This window comes from Gossypium raimondii, chromosome 5 (assembly GCF_025698545.1).
Source record: "Gossypium raimondii isolate GPD5lz chromosome 5, ASM2569854v1, whole genome shotgun sequence".
NCBI lineage: Eukaryota > Viridiplantae > Streptophyta > Magnoliopsida > Malvales > Malvaceae > Gossypium > Gossypium raimondii.
In genome coordinates this window covers 52,653,249-52,673,745 of record NC_068569.1, presented here as the reverse complement: position 1 = coordinate 52,673,745, position 20,497 = coordinate 52,653,249, and the positions used below count along the sequence as shown (strand labels likewise).

General features: G+C 37.8%; 1 protein-coding gene across 1 annotated transcript; it reads right to left on the bottom strand.

The window, feature by feature from the left end:
• Nucleotides 1-5,383: 5,383 nt before the first annotated feature.
• LOC105762458 (uncharacterized) lies at nucleotides 5,384-12,387 on the bottom strand. The gene is given in 5 exon segments (XM_052630494.1): nucleotides 5,384-5,963; nucleotides 5,965-6,099; nucleotides 6,101-8,762; nucleotides 9,181-10,242; nucleotides 10,245-12,387. Coding segments are annotated over 5 exon segments (6,582 nt in total).
• Between the last annotated feature and the right edge of the window lie 8,110 nt (nucleotides 12,388-20,497).

Here is a 20,497-nt window from a genome sequence, read left to right as displayed (position 1 = left end):
TTAATAAAAAACTTATAAATTAATACATGTTTGTCTTTTTGATGATTTCTTTTTGTTTTTTGAATAAATTCTTTTTGATTATTTCTAATTTCTTTCACTTTTTTTGTAATACGTTTATGTTATATTTGGTTTGTACATATTTATTTTTTTGTCAAAAGTAATTTTGTAACACCCAATTCCGGTCTAGAAGTTATGGTCGTTACGTAAAAATCCAGTTTACTAAAAAACATATCTTCATTAACAGATTCGAAGAAACTATTGATTAATTATACTTTGAAAATGTTTACTGTTGCACTGCGGGAAAAATCTCAGTCAAGTTCAATTTTGGAAAACACGATTAAACACATTTATTTCCAGCGAAATTTTTAGTTAAATTCAATTTGGAAAACATAAGTCGTGTTTTGAAAATCTATCGTTTTGATGTTCGTGAAGTTTCCCTTTAAAATCAATAAACGGTTAAAAATGACATTCCCAAAATGTCTAAAACAGTTCAAAAATAACAAAACACAACCATCCTAATATTTAATTAACCATAAGAAAAGTAAAATATTTTATCCGAACTCTTGTTGCCCCGACCCATCCTAAGTCTGAGGGTTACCTTAAAGTAGCAAATAAGCAAAGAATGAGTTTCGAAACTCAGTGTGTAACATATCATATCATTAATAGAAATTAATTAGACATATATCAAAAATAAAAACCATATAAGAACACAATAGATGTAGATTTACAATCATACCCCCATCCGCTACACACCATCTCCAACCATCCAACACACCATATTGAATACCCATCCAGCCCTACACATCTTTTAGTGTCGGTATGACACTTTTTAGAATATTTGCATCTTGGCTGCCAATTCATTAAGCGATTTATCGCCTTTTACAAAGATATGTATGATTGTACCACTAGATATAACAAAGATATATTTGCTCACACTTCCCTGATGTTGACACCATTTTTTTGATGAAAAACGGGGTCGACTTGGGTTTTAAAAAAGGGAGTCGCCACCAATCCTTTTTGAGGTGTGATTGGGCCACCTTGGAAAGAAGTTGTTTTTAATAAATAATTTGATTTTATTAAAACAACGATTTTGGTCTACGAAATCCAGAAAACGGGTTCGGGAGTCGGTTACGTACGAGGAAGGGTGAGCACCCTCGTAACGCCCAGAAATTGGTACCTAGCTGATTATCTAATATCTTGATGTCGAAAATTGAGAACTTGAAAGAATTAAAAAATATGATCCTCGTATTGAAATGAAAATTTTTGGAAAAAGAAGTATATTTCACGTTGATCGAGAAAGAGAATCATATCCAGTAAGTTAGGATACAATGTCTCAGATTCTCGGCACGAATAAAAAAAAACTTATTTAAAAGATATTTTAGCCATCTCGGATTTAAAATGAGATCACGACCAGTAAGTTAGGACGCAATTTTTTAATCCCGAGATCATTTAAAATTTGAATTTAAAAAGATTCGTGCATTTAGATTTATCAAGAAAATCAAAACCCAGTAAGTTAGGGCACGATTTTCTCGAATCCAAACACGAAATGCCATTAAAAAATAAGTAAATTTTGTTATATCGAGTAAAAATAAAGCACAAAATCATAGTGAAAGCAAATTACATTATTTATGCATGGCAAAATCATAATGAACATGAAAATATAAAAACGATGCAAGCAATAGCAATCAATATGAACGATCAAACTTACAACATACAAAATAACAAAATAAAAAAAAAACGAATAAAGTTAAATTATTCATTCAAAATAATAACAAAATGAAATAAATAAATAGCAAATACAATTAAGTATAAAAGATATATATAGACATGAACTAAGATATGTGTATACATGAATTAACAAAATAATAAGTATATTTTATAAAAATAAATAAATATGCGTATATATAAAAAATATGTGCATATAGGTGTATAAAACTATGGAATACGAAGATAGAGAAATACATATAAAAAGTAAGTGTATATGTATATATTGTAAAATAAAAGAAAAGAATATATGTACAAAAATAAAGTTTAAAACTAATGAAAATATATATATGTATACAAATAAATACGTTAATTGATATACATACTAAAAATATATTGAAAATGTGTATGTACATGCGGATTTAAAAAATATAAAAAGGATGTATTTTAGACTATAAAGATCATATATGAATATGTATGTATTTATGAAAATGAAAATACGTATATAGATATATAGATAGATACATAAGTTGTAATATATATATATATATATGTACCGAAGTTTAAATAGAATCAATATAAATAAATAGGTAATAATAATAATAATAATAATAATAATAATAATAATAATAATAATAATAATAATAATAATAGGACTAATTCAAAACCGGAACGAAATCTCAGGGCTAAAATCAAAAATAAAACGGAATAAAGGATCAAGATGTAATATGTGCGAAAAAAGGGAGGACCAAAATGGTAAATACCCAAGCCACAAACGCAAAGACTTTGAGCGGGACTAAAATGGAACAAAAGTAAAGTTATACGGCTAAATTAAAAACAAAAAGGACCAGATTGCATTAAGGCAAAAGAGGAAGGATCTCGCAGATAAATATCCCTCACCGCAGAAACACGCGGATCCTAGGCGGCTGGGTCGGGTCGGTTTGGGTCGACTCCTAAGCGGTCGTTTTGCACTGGAGAGCCCACCCCAAAACGCTGCTTTTGCCAACAAAGATAAAAGCCCAAAAAAATTATTTTTTCATTTCGTGATTTGTTTCAAAAAGGAGTTAAAACTTTGTTTTCTCTCTAGCTTCACTGGCATTGCCAGATTCGGCGTGGGGAACAGCAGTCGGCCGTCATCAAGGCGGTGGTGGGATACCAAAAGTCGTTTTTAGAACCCGATCTCGACCCTTCTAAAAAATATCCTTTTAGTCCCGAAAAGTCGGAAAAGGAGGGTTTTCGTACTCCTTTTAGTCCGATTCAACGCAGAAGGTGGTCTCCGTGACAGGCTTTCGAGACCGTGAGTATCCCTTTCTTTTCCTTTTCGTTTTGTTATAAAGAAGGAATCAAACAAACAAAAAATAAAATAAAATAAAATAGAAATAAATAAAATAGCAATGTAAGAACAGAGAAAGAAAATGGAGTCAACCTTTTTTGTTTTTTATTTCAGTTGTTGTTGTTGTTACAAAGATCATATTTTTTTGCTTTTATATCTCATCTATTTCTATATTTCTATTATTTGTTGCTGCTTTTTGCGTGTCTGCTCTGTTTTTGCAGGTGTTGATGAGGCTAGGCACGGTGGGTGGCGATGGGACAAGGCAAACGGCAGAGGGATGGGTGCGGCGCTAGGCTTGGCTAGGGTTTCATTTTTTTGAAACCCTAGCTGGGGTTTTTTTGGGGAAATTGGGCTCCGAATTTGGGCCTCGGGTTTGGGTTGTAATTGGGCTTGCGGGTTGGTGTTATTTTGCTGGCAGGGCCTGGGCAAATTTGGGCTTCTACAGCTGCTCCTCTTTGCTCGTTGTCGTGTAACGATAACAGAGCAAAGACTAAGAAAGACCAATTTTTGCCCAGTCTTGTCGAGGAAAAGATTCACCGTTGAGGCTTCAATCTGTTTCGCTGCGTCGTTTGGAAGTAAAATCTACCATTGTGGCTTCGATCTTTTAAATTGCAATATCGGGGAAATGAGATTCGCTGTTGTAGCTTCAATCTTCTTCGCTGCATTGCCAGAAGTAAGATTCGCCGTTGTGGCTTCAATCTTTTAAATTGCAATGTCTGGGAAGTGAGATTTGCCGTTGTAGCTTCAATCTGCTCCGCTGCATCGCCAGAAGTAAGATTCGCCGTTGTGGCTTCAATCTTTTAAATTGCAATGTCTGGGAAGTGAGATTTGCCGTTGTAGCTTCAATCTGCTCCGCTGCATCGCCAGAAGTAAGATTCGCCGTTGTGGCTTCAATCTTTTAAATTGCAATGTCTGGGAAGTGAGATTTGCCGTTATAGCTTCAATCTGCTCCGCTGCATCGCCAGAAGTAAGATTCGCCGTTGTGGCTTCGATATTTTAAATTGCAGTGTCGGGGAAGTGAGATCCGCTGTCAGTGCAGGAAGGCAAGATCTACTATCTTCATTGACCTGTTCTCTGGGGAACATGACCTGCATAATCCATTTGATGGACCTATTTATGCCTAGTGTTTAGGATGTCATGATTAAAATGAATCAAAATTTCCTAACTAGATATGTATGAATGATATTTGTATGAATGCAGAATGTCATAAGAATGATCCATTTTGTTTGAGTTGTTATTACTCATTGTTTTATCACTGACGTGTTACAACGCCTTCTTGCTCGACTGGCATATCCAAAGAAACATTTAATCAGATTGCCCCCACTGTAAGCCTCCAAGTTCAATCCAATGGATGCAAAATTTGAACCATCTTTCTCCCGCTGTAACCTAAAGGTAGAAAGATCTGGCCTTTTCTCGATCATCTGCTATCACAATTCAATGATACAGAATGTGAAGCTCTCTGCTCCTTTACTCCGTTCCCAAGGTGTTATACCGAATGTTTATGCCCAATGAAGAGTTTTCTTATTCCAGAAGATCTTTTCTTAGCTTGGTGAATATCGCTTGTTTGTTCATTGAAGCTTCGCCACCAACACGACATCTTGTCATTTTGTTCAATGTTTGGACGACAAAATTTGAAAGGATAGTCCTGACTCGGACTTTTCCCTTTTAGACACTTTGAATCTGGTGTGCTCTAAACACCGATCTGCTTTCGAGTTCCTTCATTATTTAGAAATTTCTAGAGTAATATGCAAAACTCCATTTGCTTGAACATTCAGTTCATTAATAGTTATTCAAAAAATTTTTTCGAAAAAAAAGAAAAAAAATTATCGCAACGAACAAACAAATGTTATTGAAAACAAATCTCGAAACGAATGGGTTAATCAAGATAACAAATTTCAATAGACAAAATGAAATTTTATTGGGGAGCAAAGTTTGAAATGAATACATTAATCAAGACAACAACTTTTGTCAGGATTCAAAATGAATAAAATGACAAAAGGTGCTCAAGACATTGTAGCACGAGCTTCCCTGCATAAGCCTTCTGAAAACCATTCTGAGTTTGATATGTGTTCAGGGAATCAACAAGGTTTTGTCGATACCCCAAGATGTCATCTACCCTTTCCTTGTTGATTCAGGTATATCGAGACTACCACATGCCCCAGATCTTAATCAAAATTTGAGTTGCTTCGAGCACTTCATGTCTTCTCAAAATTTGAGCTGCCTTTTCAGGTTTTCAACTGAAATCCCCTTTGGTCTCAAGGCGCCCTTTACGGGTTTTCACCTTGGCCTCTCCCTTTTTTTTTTTTTTGAATTCCCTTTACGGGTTTTCACTTTGGTCCTCCTCCTTCAGGTGAAGTATTTCTTGACTGAATCCGAGTTCACAGGATTTGGCAAGCTTTTACCATCCATCTCGTTCAAGATCAAAGCTCCTCCTGAAAAGGCCTTTTTTACCACATAAGGACCTTCCCAATTTGGCATCCATTTTCCTCTAAAATCCTTTTGTAGAGGAAGAATCTTTTTCAAAACCAAGTCCCCCTCGTAAAATTCTCTGGGACGAACTTTTTTGTTATAGGCTCGCGTCATTCGTTTCTGATACATCTGACCATGACGAATAGCTTTTAACCTCTTTTCTTCTACCAAGTTTAGCTGGTCATATCGAGATTGAATCCATTCAGCCTCATCCAACTTTAGTTCAGCTAATACTCGGAGGGAAGGAATTTCAACTTCTATGGGTAAAACTGCTTCCATCCCATAGACTAAAGAAAATGGTGTTGCCCCAGTAGAGGTTCTAACGGAAGTGCGATATGCCAGGAGAGCAAAAGGTAATTTCTCGTGCCAGTCTTTGTAGGTTTCAGTCATTTTTCCTACAATTTTCTTGATGTTTTTGTTAGCTGCTTCCACGGCACCATTCATTTTTGGACGATACTGATTTAATTGTGGTGTCGATCTTGAACCGACTACAAACTTCCGCTATTAAGTTGTTGTTTAAGTTCATCGCATTATCGGATATGGTCCTTTCGGGCATCCCGTATCGACATATGATCTCCTTTTCGTAAACTTGCTAACGCCGACTTCGTGATATTTGCATATGAAGCAGCCTCCACCCATTTAGTGAAGTAATCAATAACCACAAAGATAAAACGATGCCCATTAGAAGCTTTTGGAGATATTGGCCCGATAACGTCCATTCCCCACATGGAGAAAGGCCATGGAGAAACCATAACATGAAGGGGTGAAGGTGGTGCGTGCATTTTGTTACTGTAGATTTGACACTTATGGCACCTTTTGGCATAATTAATGCAATCCCCTTCCATGGTGGACCAATAGTACCCAAATCTCATAATTTGTCTGGCCATCGTGAAGCCGTTGGCATGCATTCCACAGATACATTCATGCACTTCTTCCAAAATTTCTTTTGCCTCGACAGCATCCACACACCTCAACAATACTTGATCTTTTCCCTTTTTATACAAAATTTCCCCATCTAGGACATAGTCAATGGCTAATCTCCTTAATGTCTTCTTATCATTTTCTGTCGCATGGTCAGGGTATTCACGACTCTTCACATATTGCAATATGTCATGGTACCAAGGGTGATCATCCTTTCCCTCTTCACTGTCAATGTTGCAACAATGAGCTGGAGCCTCGTAGATGCTGATCTGGATAGGCTTCATATCTTCTAATTTGTTCACTTTAAACATGGAGGCTAAAGTGGCCAAAGCATCTGCCATCTGGTTTTCATCTCGCGGGAGGTAACTAAAGGTGACACTATCAAATTCCTCAATCAATTCCATAACCAATTTTCGATAGCGGACCAACTTCGGGTCTCTTGTTTCCCATTCCCCTTTGAGCTGATAAATTACTAATGCAGAGTCCTCGTATACTTCTAGCACCTTAATTTTCCGCTCTATGGCTGCCCGGATGCCCATAATGCAAGCTTCATACTCAGCCATATTATTTGTGCAGTCAAAGTCCAATTTGCTAGTGAAAGGATAATAGTCTCCACTGGGAGACACGAGTACTGCCCCAATTCCGTTGCCTATAGCATTTGAAGCTCCGTCAAAACTCAACTTCCAAGGACCACCTTCTTTGAAATCTTTCTCTACAGTTGCGATATACATCAAATCTTCATTTGGGAAATCGAAGTTCAATGGCTCATAATCATCCAGAGCCCTACTTGCTAGGAATTCCGCTATTGCACTCCCTTTGACCGCCTTCTGGTTTACATAGACTATGTCAAATTCAGATAGAAGACTTTGCCATCGGGCCATTCTTCCATTTAGAGCGGTTGACTCCATTAAGTATTTCAAAGGGTCCAATTTGGAGATTAACCAGGTCGTATGGTACAACATGTACTGTCTCAGTCTCCGAGTGGTCCAGATTAGGGCACAACATAATTTCTCGGTTGGCGAATATCTTGTTTCGCATTCAGTGAACTTCTTACTGAGATAGTAGATTGCTCTTTCCTTTCGTCCTGATTCATCATGTTGAGCAAGCACGCATCCCATGGAATTTTCAAATACTGCCAAATACAGTATGAGTGGTTTGTCTGGGCAGGGTGGCATCAGCACTGGGGCGTTGGATAAGTAATGTTTGACTTTTTCAAAAGTTTTTTGACATTCCTCATCCCATACACCAGGATTATGTTTCTTGAGGAGGCGAAAAATGGGGTCGCATTTCTCAGTTAGCTGTGAGATGAACCGAGCAATATAGTTCAACCTTCCTAGAAAACCTCGAACCTCCTTTTGAGTACGCGGCGGGGGTAATTCTTGTATTGCTCTTACTTTGTCAGGATCAATCTCAATTCCTTTCTCACTGACCACGAACCCAAGCAATTTTCTTGATCTGACCCCAAATGTGCATTTTGCTGGATTTAGCTTTAGCTGAAATTTTCTCAACCTCATAAATAATTTCTTAAGGACCTGCACATGTTCCTCTTCTGTTTTAGATTTTGCAATCATGTCATCAACATAGACCTCTAACTCATTATGCATCATATCATGGAACAATGTTACCATGGCCCTCTGATACGTTGCCCCTGCGTTTTTCAACCCAAATGGCATCACCTTATAACAAAAGGTTCCCCATAGGGTTATGAATGTAGTTTTCTTCATATCCTCAGGATGCATCTTAATTTGGTTATATCCAGAGAAACCATCCATGAAAGAAAACAGCGAATGTCCTGCTGTGTTGTCCACCAAGGCATCAATGTGCGGCAAGGGAAAGTTATCTTTGGGGCTGGCCTTATTTAAATTTCTATAATCTACACACATTCGGACCTTCCCATCTTTTTTAGGGACAGAAACGATATTGGCTACCCACTCGGAGTATTTGACCACCTGCAGGAATCCAGCGTCGAATTATTTTTGCACCTCCTCTTTTATTTTTAACACAACATCAGGCCTCATCCTTCGGAGCTTTTGCTGAACTGGTTTGTAATCTTCCTTTATAGGAAGTCGGTGAACTACGATGTCAGTACTTAACCCCGGCATATCTTGGTATGACCATGCGAAGACATCTTTGAACTCTCGAAGCAATTTAACGAGGTCTCGTTTCACTTCATCAGCTATGCACGTGCCAATCTTTACCATCTTTCCCTCCTCCAGGATCACTGTCTCTATCGTCTCCTCGTGAGGAAGAACCTGTTTCTCTTCCTGCTCTACCATCCTCAACAAGTCCGGAGGTAGGTTGTAATCCGTGTTATCTTCAAAATCTTGAGATTCCTCTAAACACATATCTCATTCAAAAGGATTTTCTAAGTCCATAGTAGAGTCACTCATATCATTGATATCTTGGGACCTGTTATAGGTATCAAAGAATGTACAGGGAATGTATAAATTTAAGGATTCTTATTTAGTATGACCATGAATAAAAGAATGATTGAATAAAAGCATTGGGATGACTATTCGTATGAAAGAATGAAAAGAATTTTAAAAGAATATATACTCAAAATGTGAAGATATATTTCATTGAAATCACAATGTCCACATATAAGCCTATTTTAGTTCACAAAAGTTTTTATTTTCTCCAGGCTTAGAACAATTAATATGTTTTGAATATTACTCTGGAAAAGCTCTAAAACTTGTGCATTTCTTCTGCAGTCCAATTGTTTAAAACACTCCCAGGTTCAACGGGATAGATGCCTGATGTACTTCCCTCTTCAGATTCTTCTTCAAATATGGCATTGATGCTTAAGTTTCCTAACATTTCCTCTGCGGTCTTCTTTCTTGGAGTCCTCAGTCTAGAATACATGGTTCCTCCCGATATGAATGTCCTGGATATGTGGGGGAAAGCCATAGGTTCCCAATCAACTTCTTTTCCGTTCAAACGCGCTTTCCTCCTGTCTTGTCTTTTCTCTAACTCTTTCTTTCTCTGCTTGGCATTTGGTTTAAATCCTAAACCAAAACGGTCTTGTTTGTCTTTCACCACTGGTGCCTCAATCTTTCCTTGAAGGCATCTTCCCAGTCCTCTTCCAGGCACAGCTCCTTTCCCAACTGTCATTTGTAGTCCCATCCTTGTGGCTCTAGATATGCTGGGCATTGGGATTTTCTTTCCTTCAGTGACAAAAGTTGCATTTACGAACTCTAAGGATCGAAAAGAACATTCGACCGCATCGTCATCTACTCCCAAATATGGTGCGTCACTGGTTACCGATGCAATGATGTTTTCCTCAGCGTCAATCGTAATTAACCGGCCTTCTGTCACTAATTTCAACTTCTGGTGCAATGATGAAGGCACCGCCCCTGCTGAATGAATCCATGGTCTCCCCAGTAAGCAATTATACGAAGGCTTGATATCCATCACTAAGAAATCCACTTCGTACGTATTTGGGCCAATCAAGAGAGGTATTTCTATTCTTCCCATCACCTTTCTTTCGGTACCATCAAATGCTCTCACTATGTTCTGGCATGATTTCATGTGAGAGCTGTCCACCGGTAACCTATTTAAGGTGGATAGGGGTAAAACATTCAAGGCTGATCCATTATCAATTAGCACTCTTGACAACATATGTTTCCCGCAGTAAGTAGAAACATGTAAGGCTTTGGTGGTTCCTCTTCCCCCGGGCGGTATTTCATCATCATTAAAGAAGATGAAATTGTCAGCACTGATATTATTAACCAAACGGTCCAACTTATTCACTGAGATATCATCAGCGACGTAAGTTTCATTTAGCACCTTAATCAACAGCACACGATGTATCTCGAACTTAGAAGCAATTCAAGCATCGAGATACGAGCCGGTTGCTTATGTAATTGCTCTACCACGCTGTACTCGCTATGTTTTAAAAATTTTAGAAATTCATTAGCCTCATTTTCAGTTACCGGCTGATTGATGCGCGGCTCGATTTTGTCTGTCTTTACTTTTCCTTTTCCAGACTCCACTCTTGCGTTTGCCGGATCATAGCGTTTTCCACTTCGTGTATAGAATCCTTCATCCTCTCCTGAAGCATTTATCAAGCTCTCCTCTCCTGGGATTGTTACATTGCAGTTGTAATTCCAAGGAACCTTTTTGCTATCCTTGTAGGGAAAGGATACAGGTTTTTGGATTACGACCCTTGGTGCTATTTGTATTCCAGATTCTCTGCTCATTGGTTTTGCAATAATCACCACCGGGTAATTAGCCTTTTGGGCTTTCCCCGTGGATCCTTCTTCTGCAGCATAAACCTTTCCTCCTTCTAATCCCTTAATCTCTTCATAAAACTCCAACTCTTTGCTATCCATTAAGTTTTGCATCATAGTTCTGAACTCGGTGCAATCTTGGATGTCATGGCTTTCTTCTGCATGGAACTCGCAAAATTTCCTTGTTCCTTCAGGCCTTTCTATTGAAACTTGCTTGATGAGACCTCTTTTCATCATTTGTTTCCAAACCCATTCAAGGGGGGTCTTTATCTCTGCTATGTTGGCTTTGACTCTCCTTCCTCCATATTCAATTATCGCATTCACCCCTTTATTATCATGGTTGGGCAACGGATTCTCTGCTACATTCGGTCCTGATGAGTCACCTATCTTTATGATCCCCAAATTGATAAGTCTTTCAACTAACTTCTTGAATGCAGTGCAGTTTTCAATTGAGTGCCCCTTGGTCCCCGCGTGATACTCGCATTGAACGCTTGCGTCATACCACTTAGGGTATGGAGGTTGCATAGGTTTGAGGTAAAATGGAGATATCACACGTGCATCGAATAAGTTCTGGTACAATTCCCTATACGTCACTGGGATGGGTGTGAATTGAAGTTTCTCTACCTTTGGCCTTGGATTGGATTCCTGTGTCAAAAAAATTTGCTGATTAGCGCTTACTGCTCTGGCTTGCCCCACTGTGATTGATTTAGAATGGTCCCTGTTAAACGTGCTTGTATTGTTTATCTCATGTTCCTTTTTCCTTGGAGCCGACCTTTTAGTACTTTCTCCTGCTTCTATCTTGCCACATCTTATGGCGTTCTCTATCATTTCCCCAGACATCACTATGTCTAAAAAGCTTTTAGTGGCACTGCCCAACATGTGATTGAGAAATGGAGCTTTCAAGGTATTGATAAAAAGCATGGTTATCTCCTTCTCTAAAAGTGGTGGTTGAACTTCTGTTGCTACCTCCCTCCATCTCCGAGCATACTGGCGAAAGTTCTCATTAGTTTTCTTTTCCATGTTTTGCAATACAATTCGATCGGGTGCTATATCCATCACATGTCTATACTGCTTTATAAAGGCCTGCGCCAAATCTTTCCAGGAGTGGATTTCGGTTCGACTCAATTGATTGTACCATCTAGCTGCTGACCCGATCAAACTGTCCTGAAAACAGTGAACCAACAGTTGCTCATTGTTGATGTACCCGGTCATCCTTCGACAAAACATAGTGATATGAGCCTGGGGACAACTTGTCCCATCATATTTTTCAAACTCCGGTATCTTAAATTTGGGAGGAAGGACCAAATTTGGTACCAAGCTTAGATCTTTAGCATCCATCACATGATAATTCTCTCTACTTTCCATGGCTTTGAATTTCTCTTCGAGCCATTTACATCTTTCCTCCAATCGACTCGGTAGTTCTTCCTTTGTTTTCTCTTTTCCCATCATTTCGTCAAAATCGGGTACTATGGGATTAGTAGGGGCTTCTCCGAGATGAGAACCTATTCCAGTTTGGAAATTTACTGGTATTGAGGCACCAGTTTGAAATTGCTGAGGCCTGATAGTAACAGATGATCTGCGTGGTTGCACCTCAGCTTGGGTTTGCGCATGAGGAGGAGTGAAACCTGGGGGATAGAGAGGGCTATCATTATTTTCTTCTTCTGTATTAACCACGGGGTCTTTTCCTTTGTCGCTTCCCCCTTTGAACAATTGCGTTAATTCAGCTATCATGCTTTTTTTGAGACTCTATCATTTCGTTCTTCATATCTTGTTGAATCTTCTCTAACCGCTCTTGCATTTGTTCTTGCATCTCCTTTGGAGTCGGTTCGAGTCTTTCGAGTCTTTGATCCATGGCTTTTGTTTTATGATTTGCAATGCAGTAGTGATAAACGATTGGCGAATTTTTGTTAGTTTCCAGGGTAGTTCTGTCATAATTTTAAATTAATTAGGCTCCCTTTTTAAAACTTAATGCATATGATGATATGTAAATGCATGAATGCAAAAAGAGGCACTGATTCTAATTCAACTTCATTAGAAAGCTTTACTAGAGAAGAAATTTCTTTACATAAAATAGATTACATATACGGCTTTGCCCTTATGCCCAAAGCCTTAACCTTTTTAAGGAGCCAAGCTAATTCTCGGCCCCGGTCCGATTCCAACTCAAACTTTAAACTTAATAGATCAGCTTGAACCGCTAAGGTTTGCAGGTGATCAGCTACCTCGCGTACTCGAACCACTGCCTCACCCATAACATAATCTCTGTCTCTAATCTGATCTTGAGACCGCTGGAATTGCCCTTGCCACTGCTCACTACTTCTTTCCAGAAGCTCTATTCGGAATTCGCTGCTTTGCAATGCGTCCTCGAGCTCTCTTACTTGTCCCTTTAATTCTTCAATTTTTTCCAAGCTTGCCTTTAATTCAATCACAGAATTACGACTACGGTATTGGTGAAGTAGCCTTTCCAGTTCAGTTATTCGGGCATTCAACTTCGTCTTCTCATTTTGGCAGACTAGCAGACTCTCTCCCAAAGTAACTTCTCGAGTTTGAGCATCCTGAAATTTCTTTTCCCACTGATTAGCTTTCGTTCTTTCCTCCTGAATTTCCTGCCGCCATTGTTCTGATGTTTTACCCAAGCCAGCAGTTCTTATAGACCTGCGCAACTTCTTGTAATCAGTCTTCAGGCTGTCTAAATCTTCTTCTGCCTTGTTTTTCCCTTTCCTTAATTTGTCGGCCTCTAATCTTTGAATGTCCAAATCTAGTCCTAACTGCATTTTCTCTTCCTCTAACTTCTCTACTTTCTTTCCTATCTCCAAACTCCTCTTTTCAAATTCTTGCTTGATAATCTCTATCTCAGAGGGCAGTACTTGTAGGTGTTCCTCTAAAGATCGAGCAGTTTCTGGATTAGATGCCGTGATATTATCGTTGACCCTTTGATCACGCCACTGGCTATACTCGGGGGTCATCGTCGGACCCACGGCTAAAATTCTCATTCGGCGAGTTTGGTTCCAGGAATTAGACACTTCTCGAACCTTTTTCTTGTAATTGTCCTCCCTATAAGAAAAATCAGAATAGGCCAACCCCAGCATTGCTGGTACGAATTGTCGTGATCTATACTGTCTGGATACGAGTAGGGGAGCATATCCGATAGCTCCCCATATCCCGAGCAGAGGAACCCAGTCGAAATCTCCACACCGGTACAATATCTCATCAGGAATTAACCAAAGAGCCCTCCATTCAATATCTTCATCCTGGAGATTCTGGAGTATCTCCCTCCATCTTTCTTCTGAAAGATCATCCTGTCTTGGTGTGGCCACCAATTCCTCTAGAGGGGAGTAACCGTTAGAGAACACTCGATAAGAGACCTTTTCCATTTTCCAGAAATGACTATGAAACCATGCCAATAAAAGTTGTGCGCATCCAATAAACCTTCCCTCACCTGTTTTCCGACATGCACTCAGGGATCTGAAAGTTTCCGCCAGTATTGCCGGAACCGGTGTAACCCCTTTACTAAGCCGATCAAACAAATCAGATACAGCCTCGTCGATGTGCCCTAAAGCCTTGGGGAAGACCACTAGCCCGTAGATACCTAAAGCGAAGACATCGACCCTTTTCTTTACGTCAGGATGTACAAGCACCAAATCTCGTAAGCTTTTCCAAGGGACACATTTACTGTCGCCCTTCTGTTGGATTCAGGCAGCGACCCACTACTCGCTCATCCCGGTAATGTTCATTAATTTCCTTAACAATGGAGGGACACAAGCAGCTCTAGAATAAACCCTGTCGACTTGAAACTTTGGGCACCGAAGCAAGGTCGTATACTCCTCCACAGTAGGCGTCAAATCGACTTTCCCAAAAGTGAAACAACTGTAGGCAGGATTCCAAAATTGAGCAAGGGCTCGGAATAAATACTTGTCCACTTTAACACTGAGCAGATAAGGTAGGTCACCGTAGTTACAATAGAACAATTTGCTTGGTCCCGACATCCCACCGATCCTGCACTTCTTTCATTTCTCGAAGGTCATTCGGATTACAACGTCACGGGTGAAATCCCATAATTCTGACACGTGCCCCTCGGTAAGACTATCGCCTTTCTCCCGTTGTGTCGTTTCAGCCCAAACTCGACGATCGCATTATCTTCTACTTTATCAAGAAATCCTTTTCCATGATAAGCTTTCGCTTTTGACACCGAACATGAATCGACACCTCTTTTAGAATGACAATGCTATACAATCGCAAATAAAGCAAAGATAATATTACGCAGAACAAGATTTAACGTAAATGACGATAAATATAACATCCATTTAGGTAAGCACCGAGGTTTGGCGTAGCTCTACCTAGGTCGGTTCTTATGGGTCATTACATGTGGTTTGGTTCTAAGGTGGTACTGAACCACAGATTCCTCAATCCTCACCCATTATAGGCTCATACGGACGAGTTCGATTCGGGAATACATTTCCCTATGGCCATGCGGAGATAAAAATCTCACGAAGACATAGGTACGGATGTATCCCGGAAGCGATTCACTATCCCATGCGGAGGTGAAAACCTCACGAAGGCGTAGCTTCTCACTCCCACTTAAGAGGTGTGACCAACGGTCATGCAATGCAATGTGCAGAGGTATATAAAAAACTTAAAATACAAAACATGATAGAAACTATAACTCAAAATAAAATGCAATGAGAGGATCGGATATTTAACTCAAATTTTCAACTTTCGACAAAAAGACAAGAGATAATCAACTCGTGGCTTGACTCTCTTATTTACGTCCCCAGTGGAGTCGCCAAGCTGTTGACACCATTTTTTTGATGAAAAACGGGGTCGACTTGGGTTTTAAAAAAGGGAGTCGCCACCAATCCTTTTTGAGGTGTGATTGGGCCACCTTGGAAAGAAGTTGTTTTTAATAAATAATTTGATTTTATTAAAACAACGATTTTGGTCTCTGAAATCCGAAAAGCGGGTTCGGAGTCGATTACGTCACGAGGAAGGGTGAGCACCCTCGTAACGCCCAGAAATTGGTACCTAGCTGATTATCTAATATCTTGATGTCGAAAATTGAGAGCTTGAAAGAATTAAAAAATATGATCCTCGTATTGAAATGAAAATTTTGGAAAAGAAGTATATTTCACGTTGATCGAGAAAGAGAATCATATCCGAGAAGTTAGGATACAATGTCTCGATTCTCGCACGAATAAAAAAAACTTATTTAAAAGATATTTTAGCCATCTCGGATTTAAAATGAGATCACGACCAAGAAGTTAGGACGCAATTTTTAATCCGAGATCATTTAAAATTTGAATTTAAAAGATTCGTGCATTTAGATTTATCGAGAAAATCAAAACCCAAGAAGTTAGGCACGATTTTCTCGAATCCAAACACGAAATGCCATTAAAAAATAAGTAAATTTTGTTATATCGAGTAAAAATAAAGCACAAAATCATAGTGAAAGCAAATTACATTATTTATGCATGGCAAAATCATAATGAACATGAAAATATAAAACGATGCAAGCAATAGCAATCAATATGAACGATCAAACTTACAACATACAAAATAACAAAATAAAAAAAAATGAATAAAGTTAAATTATTCATTCAAAATAATAAGAAAAATGAAATAAATAAATAGCAAATACAATTAAGTATAAAAGATATATATAGACATGAACTAAGATATGTGTATACATGAATTAACAAAATAATAAGTATATTTTATAAAAATAAATAAATATGCGTATATATGAAAAATATGTGCATATAGGTGTATAAAACTATGGAATACGAAGATAGAGAAATACATATAAAAAGTAAGTGTATATGTATATATTGTAAAATAAAAGAAAAGAATATATGTACAAAATAAAGTTTAAAACTAATGAAAATATATATATGTATACAAATAAATACGTTAATTGATATACATACTAAAAATATATTGAAAATGTGTATGTACATGCGATTTAAAAAAATATAAAAAGGATGTATTTTAGACTATAAAGATCATATATGAATATGTATGTATTTATGAAAATGAAAATACGTATATAGATATATAGATAGATACATAAGTTGTAAAATATATATATATGTACCGAAGTTTAAATAGAATCAATATAAATAAATAGGTAATAATAATAATAATAATAATAATAATAATAATAATAATAATAATAATAATAGGACTAATTCAAAACGGGAACGAAATCTCAGGGCTGAAATCAAAAATAAAACGGAATAAAGGATCAAGATGTAATATGCGCGAAAAAAGGGAGGACCAAAATGGTAAATACCCAAGCCCCAAACGCAAAGACTTTGAGCGGGACTAAATGGAACAAAAGTAAAGTTATACGGCTAAATTAAAAACAAAAGGGACCAGATTGCATTAAGGCGCAAAGAGGAAGGATCTCGCGATAAATATCCCTCACCCATGAAACACGCGGATCCTAGGCGGCTTTGGGTCGGGTCGGTTTGGTCGACTCCTAAACGACGTCGTTTTGCACTGGAGAGCCCACCCCAAACGCTGCGCTTTTGCCAACAAATATAAAAGCCCAAAAAAATATTTTTTTCATTTCAGCAGATTTGTTTCAAAAAGGAGTTAAAACTTTGTTTTCTCTCTAGCTTCACTGGCATTGCCCGATTCGGCGTGGGGAACGCCGTCGGCCGTCATGGCGGTGGTGGGATACCAAAAGTCATTTTTAGAACCCGATCTCGACCCTTCTAAAAAATATCCTTTTAGTCCCGAAAAGTCGAAAAGGAGGGTTTTTCGTACTCCTTTTAGTCCGATTCCAACGCCGAAGGTGGTCTCCGGCGACGGGCTTTCGAGACCGGTGAGTATCCCCTTTCTTTTCCTTTTCGTTTTGTTATAAAGAAGGAATCAAACAAACAAAAAATAAAATAAAATAAAATAGAAATAAATAAAATAGCAATGTAAGAACAGAGAAAGAAAATGGAGTCAACCTTTTTTGTTTTTTATTTCAGTTGTTGTTGTTGTTACAAAGATCATATTTTTTTGCTTTTATATCTCATCTATTTCTATATTTCTATTATTTGTTGCTGCTTTTGCGTGTCTGCATTGCATTTTTGCGGTGTTGATGAGGCTAGGCACGGTGGGTGGCGATGGGACAAGGCAAGCAGCAGAGGGATGGGTGCGCGTTAGGCTTGGCTAGGGTTTCATTTTTCGAAACCCTAGTGGGTTTTTTGGGAAATTGGGCTCAATTTGGGCCTCGGGTTTGGGTTGTAATTGGGCTTGCGGGTTGGTGTTATTTTGCTGGCAGGGCCTGGGCAAATTTGGGCTTCTACACCTGATATACACAAGTCCCACCTCAATACACAAACAAAATTTATCATATATCAGATATCAAAATTTATTTAACAGTATATATGCATTATTTTGTTGTGCTTTGATAAGTGCTAAAAGTAACATGTTTTAACCTCATTCTTAGTGCATTTTTGGGTGATTATTCGATTTTAATGATGAATTTTATGCTCTTAATATTTTAAACTCATGTTTTTATACTTAGAAGAGCATTTGAGACCAAAAGGAGTGAAAAACGAGCGAAAATAAAAAAATCGGAACAAATTACAAGAGCCACACAAGCTGATCCCTTCCACATGGCCTAGCTACACAACCATGTGACCCAGATGGCCTACCACAAAGAAATGTGGTAGGCTGTGTCAATTTCGCAGATTTGTACCTTCAATTGTGAGAAAATATTTTTTTTTATTTTTCGAGCATTCTAAGACGTATAAATGACAAACATAAGAAGATAAAAGGGAAAGTCATAGAATAGTCAAGAAAACAATTCAGAAAGCACCATTCAAGCTGATTCTAAAGCAGATATCCGTCAAGATTGAAGATGCCCAGTTGATTTCTTAGGAGATTATCATGAGCTTCTTTATTTCTTTCAATTATATTATATCTTGGATGTTTTTATTTTCAATTATGAACTAATTTTCTAAATACCTAGGGGAGATGAACCCTATGATAGATTCTGTCTTTTAATTTTTATTTTATGCAACAAATATTTAGATATTGTTCTCAATTATGTGTGCATAATTCTTGGTTTGATACTTTTAGATTATTGATCCATATGTGATGTGCTTAAATCAGAGGAGGAATAGACCTTGTTTAATAGTATGTCTTGCATAATTGAGTGGAGTTGCATGCAATCCTAGAAATAGGATGACATAAATTTATCAAATCAGAGTCAAATATAAAATAAGAATCCATAGCATGAGTTAATTTGATAATAGGTGTTTTAATTAGAAAGAAATTTCAATTAATCAACCAAGATTAAGTTGCCCTTACTCTCGAAAAAGATATTAGCATAACTTATGGATTTCTATGGATCAAGTTACTAAGTAAAGAAATTATGTAATTTAGATTGATGGTGACAGATAAAATCTAGGTGAATTCTTTCATAGGTATTATTTCACTTCTTGATTGTTAATCGTTTATTTTCTTATTTTGTTCTTTATTGTGTTTGTTAGTTAATTAATTTAGTTAATTTTATTTTTAACCAAACACTCGATTTCTTCCAAGTTTGGGATTCTAAAGAAATCGTGCCCTAACGTATTAGGTGTGATTTCTTAAATCTTGGATAAGTGGATGTTCTTTTAAAGTTTTATTGTACAAGTATTTTGGCCCAATTCATTTTGGGGAAAATTAGAATGCTGTGCCCTAACGCATTGGGTGTGGTATCTTCTTTCTCAGAAATAATAAGGGTCTTAATACGTAACCTTTCAAGTTTTGCTAAGGATCACGTTTTTTCCAAATTCTCAACCTTAAGACACTAATTAATTAACTAGGTACCAATTTTGGGCGTTACGATTGTGCTAATCCTTCCTCGTACGTAACTGACTCCCGGATCCGTTTTTCTAAAACTCGTAGACCAAAGTCGTTTTTAGGTGATCCAATCACACCTCAATAAAAGATTGGTGGCAACTCCCATTTATTTTGTTTTTTAAAGTCGACACCTAAAATTTTTATTTTTCAAAAAAATGGTTTCGACGGTGATCTTCCAGGCATATCTTCTTCATCACTTTCCATTGCCAACTCTTCTACATCTCTCACCTATCTCGATCTCTCGATAATAATCTCCTTCTTCGCCATATATCCATGGTCGTTTAATGTTAGCAAGAACCTTGTTTCCTTAATCTCTCAAGTAACCGGTTGAAAGGTCCAATTCGAAGCTTTCGGAACATGATGGCTATTCAAGAACTTTATTTGAGTGATAATCTTTTGATATTAGTGAGAATCAAGTTAGGGAGATTCCGTGTTGAATGAAATCGAAAACTACCGATTTTATGGTTCTAGATCTTGGGTACAACCTTTTAAATGGATCCATAAGCAAAAACATTGGACAACTTTCCAACTTGCAAGTCTTGCGGCTTGCGAGGAATTCTTTGATGGTGATGTGATTTCAAGCTCATTTCTCAAATTTCACCTACTTACGAAGTTGGATTTATCCTACACTTCTTTGACTTTGAAACTCAACTCGGATGGACTCCTCCTTTTCAATCGAGTCAAATAATGCTTTGCTCTTGCAAGTTAGGGCCTCATTTCCCAGATTGGATTCGGACACAAATGGACGTTCTAACCCCGACCTTGATATTTCTTCGTAGAATACCTTGATATTTTCGCTTGAGAATTTGATTCTCTTCCCTCTTGGTTTTGGGGCTCATTTCATGGTTTGAAGTACATAAACATGCCTTTCAATCAGATCAGTGGTACTTTTCCAAATAACTCTATCCACATAAGCCATCTAGATCTAAGATCTAATAATTTCTCGGGACCATTGCCACATTTTTCTTTAGACTTTTGGGATATAGGGACCATTAACCTT